The following is a 13,359-nucleotide window of genomic DNA, read 5'->3' as shown; positions in this document are numbered from 1 at the left end:
CAGTGAATGGGTAATGCCTGAGCCTAAAGAAGCGCTGAGCCTGCCCCCCCCCCACTGTAGCTAGAGCTCTAAACCCCACCCCCTTCTCAAGCTGCACACCCAGGCATAGGCACCATCCTACACCCTGTCTCTGGCACCATCCACCCTGTCCCTGGCACCATCTGCTGCCTTGCCGGCCCGTCTCCTGCATGTGTACCTTGCCTGCTCTGTGGCATGTGCCTGCTGAGGGAGGCATGCTGGTACCCACCCACCTTGCTGCCTTTAGCCTCGCTGCACAGTGGCTGTCAACCCAGTCATGCAGGGTGACTGGGGGGTTGGGGTGGGTGCTAGTGCACAGAGGAAGACCAGACTAGATGGAGCAGATGGGCAGATCTGAGTCCAGAGGCATGGAGGAAGTTTCCAGACCTGGGACGAGGACAGGGGTGGTCTGAGGGATGGTGGGATGTTTCCATTCATTTGTGGAGTTTGGCCCTGATCAGTGTCCTCCATGATAAAGCTCTGTTAGCTGAAGGACTGCAGTCAAGGCATGGGTGCTGTCAGCAGCATTGGCTCTGACACATCACAGCACACACCCGGAGGTCAAGCTTCAGGGTTGTAGGAGGGGATGAAGGAGCTTCTGGGAGCTAGCCGGACGATGGGAAGCCCTTCCTAAAGCAGCGGGCTCCCTCCTCATCCCAGCTCCCCTTTGCCTAGCAGGCCCTTGGTGTCTAGCTCAGCAGAGAGGCCCTCCTGGGGCAGGGGGCAGACGATGGGAGGAGTGGAGTGTGAGTTCAGCCGTGGGGAGATATATAGCAGGATGGGGTGCAGTTCTGTTTGCTCTAGAGACCCATGGGGCCTGGGAGAGACCTGCTGGCCCCAGAGTGTCCTGCCCTGTCCCCACAGAGCTTCAGGACCTCCTGCCCATCTCCCGAGCCCGGAAGCCAGCATTCATCCTGAGCTCCATGAGGGATGAGAAGCGAACGTGAGTAGAATGAGGGCCAGGCCCGGATGTGGGACTTCCTGTGCCTCAGTGGACTTGTTCCTCATGCCCACCGTGTGCTGGGGGGCCCTCTCCTAGCTGCGCACAGTCATGGCAGACCAAGTCTTTGGAGCCTGTGGCCACTCATTTGTGACAGATGATGCCCCCTCCAGAGACCAGTTCAGGGCCGTGCAGCCGTGCAGCCGTGCAGCAGGCTTGAGCTTGGACTCATGCAGTGTAGTCTCATTGTCTTTTCCTTGACTTCATGATTTGTGGGGAGAAGGTTGCTTGAACCCCTTCTAGAGAGATGCCTGTAATGTGCTTCCCTTCGCTGCTGGCTTCCCAACCTGCCTTCCTCCCTCCTCAGACTCACTGTTTCTCAGGCTGTGTGCCCTGGTCCATTGTAGGAGGTAGGCCTGAGAGATGGAGCAGAGACAGAGATCGGAGCTTGTCCAGAGGTGGAGTGTGAGCAAAGAATGACTGCTTCGGGGTGGCAGGGCCGCCACAGGGAGTTAGGGGCTGGGGCAGCTGTTCCAGCTAATCCTGCTGCCACTGGGTGCCTCTCCTAGTTTAATTTCTGCTACTTAATAGAGCATCAGGCAGAAAACAGCTTGAGGGAAAAGGGGTTTGTTTCATCTTATAATCCCAGGTTACAGCCCATCACTGTGGGAAGTCAAAGTAGGAATTTCAAACAACTAGTCACACCACATCTGCATTCAAGAGCAGAGAGAAATCGGTGTGCGCATGCTCACTTGCTTGCTTGTGCTCAGCTTGAGCCTCCACTTACTTGTACAGCGGTCGGGACTCGCTGCCCAGGGAATGGCGCTGCCCACAGTGGGCTGGGTTCTTCCTCCCCTACAGACTTGAACAACCCAGTGTAGGCAGTCTCTCATCAAGACTCTTCTCAGGTGATTCTCAGTTGTGTCAAGCTGACAGTTAAAGCCAGTAATCACAATGGAGTTCTTACAGACAGTGACTAAAGCTGAGAAGAAGCCAGGCATGGTCGCACCTGTTTGTAAACCCCAACTCGAGACTGTGGACGGAGGATTGTGAATTCAAGCCAGCCTGAGCTAGTGTGAGACTCTTGTCTCACAACACCAAAAAACATAACAAAATCATAAAACTGAGGGGAAAATGAGCCTAGAAGGGAGGGCTGAGCATAGACTGCAAGCATCCCCAGGGCATGGCCATGGAGGGCTGGCAACTTGCGTTTTCTGCCATCTTTGAGACTAGGCTGGGCTGGGCAGGAGTGTACAACCTTATAACACTGAGACATGACATCGTCATCCACAGAGTTCACACACAAGATTGTATTGTAACCGCAAACTTACACACTCGTGCGCGCACATGCACGCACATACACACACATATCTTATGCTTTAAGTCAGTTTATGATTGCACTCATAGCTGTCATCAGCCACATACAACTCACAGGCTGCAGGTTGGACAAGCCTGCTAGAGTGTCTGACTCAGAAGCCAAGCATGGGGCTTCATGCCATCCTCTTCACTTCTGAACCCCTTTCCAAGATAACGATAATAAAGACAGTAGAGAGGAGCCTCCTCAGAGGGGCTTGGGCCAGTGAGGTGAGCTAATGCTGCCAACCCTTCCCCAGTCCCAGCACACTTTCCTTTCCGCCTCCCACCTCCTCCGCGGATCCTCCCTTGAGGAGCGGTCCCTGGCCCCTTACCACACACACCTGACCCAGCTGGAGGAACCAACCCTTCCTCTCCTTCCATGTTTACTTCCAACAGACATTGGGTCAGGCCTGGAGCTGACCTGCTGACCTGAATCACTGCTGTGGTCACAGAGCCCCGACCCTGCTCCCCACCCTGCTCCCCACCATGATCCCTACCCCACTTCTCACCCCACTTCTCACCCCACTTCTCACCCCACTTCTCACCCCACTTCTCACCCCACTTCTCACCCCACGTCTCACCCCACTTCTCACCCCACTTCTCACCCCACTTCTCACCCCACTTCCCACCCCACTTCCCACCCCACTTCTCACCCCACTTCTCACCCCACTTCTCACCCCACTTCTCACCCCACTTCTCACCCCACGTCTCACCCCACGTCTCACCCCACTTCTCACCCCACGTCTCACCCCACTCCTCACCCCACTCCTCAGCCCACTCCTCACCCCACGTCTCATCCCACTTCTCACCCCACTTCTCACCCCACTTCTCACCCCACGTCTCACCCCACGTCTCACCCCACGTCTCACCCCACTTCTCACCCCACTTCTCACCCCACGTCTCACCCCACGTCTCACCCCACGTCTCACCCCACTTCTCACCCCACGTCTCACCCCACTTCTCACCCCACTTCTCACCCCACTTCTCACCCCACGTCTCACCCCACGTCTCACCCCACTTCTCACCCCACATCTCACCCCACTTCTCACCCCACTTCTCACCCCACTCCCCATCCTGTTCCTCGCCCTGACCCCGACCTCTACCTTGTTCCCCAGCCTTCGCTTCTTTCCTGCCCTTCACCGGCTCCATACCCAGTAGCAAGTAGGCTCCAAGGCAGGCCCTTTTGCTTTGTTCCTGTGTCCCCTGCTGTGTAGAAGCTCAGGGGATGGGCCAAGAGTGCCATCATGAGACCCTTTGGCCCACTGCTATCCTCATTGCAGCCATGACCACCTGCTCTGCCTGGACGGAGGGGGCGTGAAAGGCCTGGTCATCATCCAGCTCCTCATCGCCATCGAGAAGGCCTCGGGTGTGGCCACCAAGGACCTCTTCGACTGGGTGGCAGGAACCAGCACCGGGGGCATCCTGGCCTTGGCCATTCTGCACAGTGAGCATAGCCTCTGGGGCATGGTGGGGTGGGCAGGGCAGGCAGAGTTCAGAGCTAGTTTAGGAGGGTATTATGTATTAGTGGTCCTCATTAACCTCCACACTCCCACAAAGCAACAGCATAGACCCTGCCAGCTGCTGCCAGTAGAAACGCCTTTGGTGGGTGGAATGGGCGTTTCTAGGATAATGAGTGAGTCACAGGAGGCCAGAGCCCTGGGCTACTTGGACAGTCAAGACCCTGGCTGGGAGGGTGAGCCATAGCACAACTGTGGGAGTACCCAGGCCAAAGTATTCCCCTAGACTCTCAGTCCATCACCTCACAGGCCATCGGCCTGCCTCCTTTGGTCTAGCCTTACAGAAAGAAGTACAGGCATTTGGCTACCTGGAGGCTGCCACATAAGGTTAACGTTACCGTTCGAGTGGCCTGGGAGTGACTGAGCTGTGTATTGCTGGCTGATTGGACATTCCTAGAGCAGGGCATCCCTATAGGCCTTGTCCCTGGTCTCCACCTCCCCAAGTGGTACCCCTTGCCTGGCACAGATTCTGTTTTTGCCAAAGTACCTGACAAAATCAGGATCCTGGTGACCCAAAGCCCTGGAGGCACCAGAAGAGGACAACTGCCTCCACCCTAAGAGTAGGCACCATGAGAGCTCATGGGCTCTGAGGATGTGGAGCTGAGCCCTGGCTTCAGAAAGCTCCTGGTGAGATAGGGATACAGGCACCTGGGCATCTGCTGGGCACTGGGGTGAGGCCATGGGGTCAGTCTAGGGACTTTGAGGAATATGGGCACAGCCATCCCAGGGAGCTGTCAGCAGCCATTTCCTGTGGGGCTCTGGGAAGAGAGTCTTCTACTGTTGGGAGCTGCTGGTATTTGGTCATCAGTGGTGATCTATTGGCACATGCTTCATTGATGTAATGATGCTCACCATAGTTCCGTGGGGTCACGCACAGGGGATCTGATGACCGGGAAGTCATGCTGTACAACAGACCAGAGCCGGGGCTGGCTCCACGGAGTCACCCCAGCTCTCCCCTGCGTCCCTCCTGGCCTGTGAAAAGAGAACTGTCTCAGGACCTGCTCTACCCACAGTGCATGGGGGGATCTTCCTCCTGCAGAATAGGCAGAGGTGCCAACCATCTTCAGACTGGAGGAGCTGTGCCAGGGAATGAGAAGCTGCCCAGTTTAGCCTCAGACAGGCACAAGTCCTGCTTCAACAGGCCCCTCTGCTTGCACACCTTGAGGAACTTGTGAGGTGGCTGGGCACCTCCTCCGCATGGCCTGTCTGGCCTGCAGGCTCAGAGGATAGTGCTGTTCCTCTTTTACTGTGACAGGGAAATGGGACTAGTTTTTGTACAATTTTATAACTTCAAAGCTCTTTTTAGTAGTACAGATTTAGGTAGAGAACCCTGAAAAGGGGCTTTCTGCCTATATGGGTAGGTTTTATAGAAGAGCCTGGAAGTTCGTGTTCCATTAGCCCTTTGGCAGATGTACCCCTTCACCACCTCCTGCACCACCAAGCCTGCCCATGCTTCCTGAGGCTTGCAGCTGCTTAGCATGCTGTCGTGCCACAGGGGCCTGCACACCACATGGGGTCTCCCCAGCTCCTCATCTTTTCTTCTTAGGTAAGTCCATGGCCTACATGCGTGGCGTGTACTTCCGTATGAAGGATGAGGTGTTTCGGGGCTCACGGCCCTATGAGTCCGGGCCCCTGGAGGAGTTCCTGAAGCGGGAGTTTGGGGAGCACACCAAGATGACAGATGTCAAAAAACCCAAGTAAGCCATGCTCCCTGCCTGCTCAAATCTGGGGAGCAGGACAGCCCCTCGTCCCGTCTAGATGAGAGGCTTCTCCTGAGAACATGGGGAGACCGTGTGCACGCATGGAGAGGAGAGTGGGAGGGCAGAGCTGGTGGCCTGGAGCTTCCTGGAGAGAGCCAGCCGGACAGCTTTGGCAGGCCTAATGAGTCCTTAACCTTCCGTGGGTATTGTCACACCGTCCATGCTTGTTCCCTGTTCTGTCACCTGGCATCTCTGCTGGACCAGCTCCGCAGTGCCCACAGAGGGCCAGAGGAGGACCACCTCTTCAGAAAGGCTGGAGAGAAATAAGCTAGACCGCAGCGGGCAGGGAAGCTGCTGAAGAGGCCGCGGAAGAGCCTGCAGCATGCTGCAGCTCTGAAGACATGCTTGCAGCATGCTGCAGCTCTGAAGACATGCCTGCAGCATGCCCATATTCTTGGCCAGGCTATGAGCTTAAAAAGACAGGAGCGTGGCAGCCTTGTTCTCTGCAGCCCTGACCTCTGACGCAGACAGGCCACTGAGCAGTGTCTGTCACCCTCCTGAGTGACTAGGAGCAAGAGAAAGGGGGACTGCCTGGAGGAAGTGGAGTGTAGGCAAGGCCCAGCAGCTTTTCCGGCAGGGGGCTTCTTCCTTCTTTCTTTTGAGTTTTTTGAACAGGCTCTTGTTGCGTAGCTCTGGCTGTGGGGTATTGTCTTGGCTAATGGCTGAGGTAGGTAGAGGGGCACATCACCTCCGGGAAGGGGGTGTTGAGTTGTATGAGAAAGCAGACTGAGCAAGTCAGTAAGCTGCGTTCCTCCATGGTCTCTGCTCCAGTTCCTGCTCCAGGTTCCTCCCTGACGTCCCTGAGAGCTGCAAGCTGAAATCAACCCTTTCCTCCCCAAGTTGCTTTTGGTCATGGTGTTTATCACAGCAATAGAAACCCTACCTAAGACACATAGTATATTTAATTCTGAAGTTCACTTGTTTGAGTTTGGAAGCCCTCTCTAAGGATGAGAGTGGAACACTGCAGTGCCCCCACTATTACTATTTCAGGACCTATGTGGTCTTTTATGTCTTTTAGTGTCTGTTTTATGAAATTGGGGGCTCTAATATTGGCATACAATGGCTGTCTGTTGCTCGCCTGGAGGCGTTGGGTCTCTTCGTGTAGTTCTGCCGGGTGCCTGCCTGCTGGATGTTGCTGCTCAGCATTAGATGCTGACATGTACCACCTGGTTCTTCTGATGGGCCTGGGTGTTGTCTGCCAGGGTTTGGCCTGGCATCTTTCTTTGGTTTTAGAATCTGACGAATCTGGAGTCATCTTTCTGACTTTTGTCTCTTCTAGTTCCTTCCCCCTCACTCCTCTCTCTGTCTCTCTCTGTCTCTGTCTCTCTCTCTCTCTCTCTCTCTCTCTCTCTCTCTCTCTCTCTCTCTCTCTCCCTTTCCTTGTGTGTGCGTTTCCTCTGTAAATAAGTTAGGCCCGTATTAAATGCGTACTTCTCTCCTCTAGATCTTTTAACTTCTGCATTTTCTCTTTAAAATTGTTAACATTTCTTTTAGAGACAGACAGAGACAGACAGACAGACAGAGAGAACATAGAGGTCAGAGAACAACTTTCCGGACTCTCTCCTTCCACCACGTTGCTTCAGAGGATCGGTCTTAGGTCGTCAGGACTTGCAGCCAATGCCTTTACCTGCTGAGCAGCTAACCAGCCAGCCCTCTCTCAAATTTTTTCCCGTTTTCTTTTTTCTTTGAGACAGAGTTCTTTATATAACCCTGGCTTTCCTGGCAGACTGGCCTCAAACTCACAGAGATCCACATGCCTCTGCCTCCCACGTGCACTGCTACACCTGCTTTCTACTGTTTGATCTCCTTGTGTTGCAGTCTGGATAATTTCTTACCTGTTTTTCAGTCCACTAATTCTCTCTGTTGCTTTGTTATTTAACCTATCTGTTGATTTAAAAAAAAAAGTTCACGTACATATACAGATGGGTGTGTATATCCCCCCACCCCCAAAGCACTCTTTGGTCTTTAGGGTCATTACCTATAACTTCTGTCCCCTGGAAATATCCCAAGGCTTGCTCTGCAGTCCCTGCTCAGTGGTAGAGTGCTTGCACAGTGTGCCTCCAGCATGGCAGAGCAGCAAGGCTGCTACCCAGCCTGCGTTTGTTGTTAGCTGTCCCACACATAGCCGCGCTGGGTCTGCTTCAGCCTGGGCGTGGGTTTTGCGGTCTCTAGTCTTCATCACTGAGCTCTGTTCCAGCTCTCGTGGTGACTTCTCCTGCGTGCCCCGCCCTATTTCTCTGTTTACTGTCTGCACTGTTCTTGGTGTTGAAAATGAGGTTCTTTGAAACTCTGTAGGAATGGGCCCTTCCTGCAGAGGGCTTTGTGCTGTCCCCCAGGTGTATCACCGCCTCTGCCACCTGTATGGGATTGTTGTCATGAAAGCGTTGCGACTTTGTCCAGATAATGTGAGCACCAACTGGAAGTTCCCAGGCAGGCCAGCTGCACATTCTCCATCCTTGGTCCATTCCAGGATTTCTTTTCCCTGTGACCTCCAGGGGCGAGGAAGGTGCATGCTGGGGCTGGAGAGATGGCTCAGGAGTTAAGAGCATGGGCTGCTCTTGTGGAGGACCTGGGTGTGATTCCCAGAACCCACTTGGCCGCTCCCAGCCATTTGTAACTGCGGTCCTAGAGGCTCCGATGCCCTCTCTGGTTCTCTGTAGGTGGTGACACACATGTGCACAGACATGCGTGCAGGAGAAACACCACACACAGAAGAATTAAAAATAATTAGGTTGTTTGTTTGTTTTTGGTTTTTTGAGACAGGGTTTCTCTGTGTAGTTTTGGTGCCTGTCCTGGATCTCGCTCTGTAGACCAGGCTGGCCTCGAACTCACAGAGATCCACCTGCCTCTGCCTCCCGAGTTTTGGGATTAAAGGTATGCGCCACCTGGCTAAAAATAATAAGTTTTTTAAACAAAGGGACATGTTTGTGTCTGGCTTGTTTTTATCCTGGGAATATAACCTTTTGGAGTCCCAACCCAGTATAGAAATTGTCTCGTTAGACCTCATCTTTGGTGGGCTTTTGCCCTCCTTTATTGTCAGCTGTCCTATCCTTTTAAACAGTGTTTATTTTGTCACTGTGTGGGGTGTGTGCCCATGTGTGTGGGTGCCCTCAGAGGCCAGAAGTCATGGACTCCCTGGTGCTGGAGTTACAGACAGTTATGAGCCTCCTGACATGGTTCCTGAGAACCAAACTTGGGTCCTCTGTAAAAGCAGGAAGCACTCTTAACCACTGAGCCATCTTCTCAGCTCCTCTTAGGCTTTTTCGATCAAAACCAGGGGCTGGAGGGATGAGTCAGCGTTCTTCCAGAGGACCTAGGTTCGAGTCTCCTCATTCACTGACACAGTGTGCTGCTCTTGCGGTTAGATGGCCTCTGTCACAAGCTGCACAGGGCGACTAGCTGCCGCCACCCGCCGCCAATGAGAGCTCCTCAGGATGAACTTCCTGTCCGGCTGGAGCTCCCAGGACCAGGGCTGTGCAAAGATCTGAACACACGCTAGTTTGTAAGGGCCTGTGCCCCTTGGTGTCCCAGGACTAGGAGGAGCCTTCTTTGTTGTTATTTTATGTGTGTGAATGTTTTCCTGCATGTGTGTCTGTGCACTACGTACGTGCCTGGTGCCTGCAAAGGTCGGCAGAGGGCATCAGATCCCCTGGGCCAAAAGTTCTAGATGGTTGTGAGCCATCCTGTGGGTTCTGGGAATCGAACTCAGGTCCTCTGAAAGAGCAGCAGGTGCTCTTAACTACTGAGCTGTTTCTCCAGCACCCCCCCCCCCCATACACACACATCCTGGGAATGACAGAAAGAAGAAATAAAAGGAAGGTGTCAAAGGTCACAGTGGGGACACCCCAGCCCCACCCCCACCCCCACGCAGTGTCCTGAAGCTACAGTCTGCTCACTGCTCTCGGGCCCTTCAGAGGGGAGCAGTCACACCTGTTGTTTTTAACAGCTGACAGGGTGCTGGAGGCCCTGCCCCAAGCCTTACTGTCCCTTGTATACCCTGTGTCTTGGCACTCCTGCCCCCCAGTAAGTGCCACCTCAGCTGTTCTTCAGTGTCATGCCACCCTCGGAGTAAGGAGTGACGCTTTATGGCGGATGGCTTGCCGATGGACAGTGACGGTGTTCCCTGTCATCTAATAACGGATGCTGCCGTTGGTGGCTCTGTGCGGCCTGTCTCCTGCCCTGGTGACCTTCTGGGGTGGTTATTGGAGAGCGGGAAACACCGTGAGTATATAGGGCACAGAGGGGAACGCCGAAGTCCCTCCGTGAAGCCGCCACCAGGTCCACGGGAGATGTCTGTGTGAGGACAAGGAGAAGCCCACTTAGAGCAGGGGTCCGGGGCATGACCTGGCGAGGAGATGATGGGTGCTGGGCCAGCTCTCCTCTGTCGCTCGCTCCCGACAGGGTGATGCTGACGGGAACCCTGTCTGACCGGCAGCCAGCGGAGCTCCACCTCTTCCGGAATTACGATGCTCCAGAGGCCGTTCGGGAACCTCGCTTCAACCAAAACATTAACCTGAAGCCCCCAACTCAGCCTGCAGGTCAGAGCCGTGTATTTGATGTGTCTGTGAGAAGAGCTAGCCGGGGCTGGTGGGGCTGGGGAGTCACAGACAAGACACTGGACACCCTCCGCACCTGCATCACTGCCCTGGTCTTGGCTGGCTAAGGACAAGTGTTGCTGGAGACTGTTAGGCCTCGGAGAGTTCAAGAGGCCCCTGGAATCCACAGTGACAGACAACCTTTCATCAGGATGGCAAGACCCAGCAGCAAGGCCTTATGGGTCCTGTTTCTAGAGACTTCCTAGTTCCCCCTCTTCCTGTACTCCCCTCTGCACCTGAGATCTGAAGGGACAGGTCTGATGTCGTTGAGCCGCCCTCTTTTCCCACCCCTAGACCAACTGGTATGGCGGGCAGCCCGGAGCAGTGGGGCAGCCCCAACCTACTTCCGGCCCAATGGGCGCTTCCTGGACGGTGGGCTGCTGGCCAACAATCCCACGTTAGATGCCATGACTGAAATCCATGAGTACAATCAAGACTTGATCCGCAAGGTGAGAGCCCTCTCAGGTCACAGTTTGGACATGACCATACACTGCTGTGGTACGTATCCTCGCCCATTTGTACAACACTCATATCTCAATCATATCTCACCAGGGCCTATCTGATGGGCAGTCTGTGCTAGGAGACTTCTGAGGTCCCGTCCACTCTGAACACAGAGAAGGCTGTGATCAGTGGCCAGCACCTGCCGTTAGTGGGGAGGGCAGTGTACAGGCTGCACATCTGCCACCACCCAGCCAGGACACACTCTTGCCTTGCAGAGCTTACATCCTGTTGGAGACTCTCCTGTATGTGTCAGTTCTGGGAGAGCACCCTCCAGAGGCAGGAGGAGGAGGAGGAGGACCGGTGTGGGAGGACTGAGGTCTGGGGAAGGGCTCCTGAACTTGGCACCTGTCCTGAGGCCCGGGGCAGTGCAGAGGCAGTGATCCAAGGGCAGGCGGTGGCCCTTACCCAAGTTGTTAGAGCAGGGTGACAAGGCCTGTGTGCCAAGGGAGGTAGAGCAGTACCATGGGTGTGCTGATGCTGCCTCAGTTTCCCAACCTTCAACTAGTAGCAGTGCCTGTCGGAATGCCCTGGGGACTCAGGATGCCGTTGCCTGTGCGATGCGTGAAGAGTACCTAGCCAGGTGTCCACTGCTGCCTTCCAGTCACAGAAGTCCCAGCACAGCCCCGGAGCACTGAGATGCACCCTCGGCAGATAGAGTGGGTTCCTGAAGGAGATCAGGCAGTCTCAGACACGTCCAGTAGAAATTAGGGCCTATGAAGGATGAGGAGTTGGGGTCCCTGAGTGGGAAGGAATTCCATCAAGGTCACCCAGCAAATTGGCGCAGAACTGGTTGAGCAAGTCCAAGGCGGCCTCCATCAGCTCAGCCTCAGCACCTCCCCCCACCTCTTCTGTCCTGAAGGGGTGGTTGTCATGTCACCCGGGGGACAGCTGCAAGAGCTGTCCAGGATTCAAATCTGGTGTGCTCTTGCTCAGGGCCTAGTCTCTGCCCCTCACAGCCTTGCACCTGGCCTTGGTCAACTCTCTCTGACCCCACCGATTCCTTCCTACCTGTGGGAGTTCCCTCTGACTACCTTTGTCCTGCTCATCACAGGGCCAGGGCAACAAGGTGAAGAAACTCTCCATAGTCGTCTCTCTGGGGACAGGAAGATCCCCTCAAGTGCCTGTAACCTGTGTAGATGTCTTCCGCCCCAGCAACCCCTGGGAACTGGCCAAGACTGTTTTTGGAGCCAAGGAACTGGGCAAGATGGTGGTGGACTGTGTGAGTCGCTATCCTTCCCTGGGCTCTTTTGTCTCTACCTCTGGCTGATGCCTCCACACAAGGCTGTGTCATCCCTGTCCGACAGCTCTGGAGACAGCCCAGACTCAGTCTCCAGGCTGACCAGGTCCTACCGGGATTTCAAATGTTCTTTGACTATCATCTCTGTCTCCACACAGCCATGTGGAAGGCCAGAGTGCATATGGATGAAATCTATAACTGGAAGGGAGGGGGAGGCCTTGGTCACTGCACTCATTGCCATTCAGAGATCCTGAACGGATTCTGCCCAGCGAGGCCAGTCACTGAGGCCCAGACCTGTTCAGAGTCACTCGGCTAATGAACGGCTAGAACCCAGGGATCTCGGAGGGTGGGTCGCAGGGCACTGTGGCCTGGCCTTATGGGGACTGCTTCCCCCAGTGCACAGATCCAGATGGCCGGGCCGTGGACCGGGCCCGGGCCTGGTGCGAGATGGTCGGCATTCAGTACTTCAGGTAAGGTTCCCTATGGCCTGACTCCACCCAGGCCTGGTGAGCCCCACCCACCCCATCTCACCAACAGAGGTCCTTGCCCCGGCATGACCTAGTGAGACTCATTGACACACATACCCACCGGCCCTTGATGTGGTCTTTCCCAGCATCAGGGCAGGACTCTGTTCCCCAGGCCCTCCCCAGCCCAAGCTCTTGTCCCCACCCAGGCTGAGCATCCTGGGTGACCCTCTCCTCCTTTCTCCCGACAGACTGAACCCCCAACTAGGATCAGACATCATGCTGGACGAGGTCAGTGATGCAGTGCTGGTCAACGCCCTCTGGGAGACGGAGGTCTACATCTATGAGCACCGGGAGGAGTTCCAGAAGCTTGTCCAGCTGCTGCTGTCACCCTGAGCCCCAGGCCCTGCTGGCAGGGGTGCACCAGGCCACCCAGCACACTGAGGGCCAAGCTGGGCCGGGCAGCTAGCTCCGTGTCCACCTGAGGACTGGGGCTCAGCACAGACAGGTTCCCCACAAGGCACCTCTCCTGACCCATCTGCACTTTGCCACTCTAGGCTGAAAGCCCAGAGTCCCCCCCTCAGCCCCTTTAGCTGACTGTGAAGGACAAACCAGTTCCGTCAACTGCCCCACATATAAGATACAAGTGAGACCAACACTAAGGTGCCCAGTGTGCCCAGAGGGTTCTCCCAAGTTCCCTGGCCACTGCAGCCCACCCCTTCTTCCCACTTCCAGAAGTCAGGGACTAGAGAAACGGGATTCCACCTCATCATCTGGTGAAGTCCAGGCTATTGAAGTCCAACCCTGTTCGACTTTGCCCCTCTGCACCTGCCAGCCACCCCACCTTAATTCAGCCCTCCCAGCTCCCAAAGGTCGATCCTGTGCATGCACTCTTCTCTGCAAGGGGAGTGGGGAGGGGCTCGGGGACACCTCAACTGTGAAATAAACGGGTTTAGACTCAAGTCCACCTG

General features: G+C 55.2%; 1 protein-coding gene across 9 annotated transcripts in view; it reads left to right on the top strand.

Annotated features, from left to right (window-relative positions):
- Pla2g6 (phospholipase A2 group VI) overlaps positions 1-13,355 on the top strand; it is a 138,734-nt gene extending 125,379 nt beyond the window's left edge. For 8 of the 9 annotated variants that reach the window (XM_052748322.1, XM_052748329.1, XM_052748327.1 and 5 more), the window contains 8 exons: positions 883-961; positions 3,595-3,758; positions 5,378-5,528; positions 9,993-10,129; positions 10,481-10,635; positions 11,739-11,906; positions 12,321-12,394; positions 12,640-13,355. In XM_052748322.1, coding sequence (XP_052604282.1) covers positions 883-961; positions 3,595-3,758; positions 5,378-5,528; positions 9,993-10,129; positions 10,481-10,635; positions 11,739-11,906; positions 12,321-12,394; positions 12,640-12,784 — 1,073 coding nt within the window. In that variant the 3' untranslated portion in view covers positions 12,785-13,355. The other variant, XM_052748330.1, reaches the window with a different exon arrangement.
- Positions 13,356-13,359: the final 4 nt, after the last annotated feature.

This window comes from Peromyscus californicus, unplaced genomic scaffold (genome assembly GCF_007827085.1).
Source record: "Peromyscus californicus insignis strain IS unplaced genomic scaffold, ASM782708v3 Scaffold_20__1_contigs__length_68692818, whole genome shotgun sequence".
Classification (NCBI taxonomy): domain Eukaryota; kingdom Metazoa; phylum Chordata; class Mammalia; order Rodentia; family Cricetidae; genus Peromyscus; species Peromyscus californicus.
Note: the sequence above shows the minus strand (reverse complement) of the source record. Positions and strands in the feature narration are given on the sequence as shown.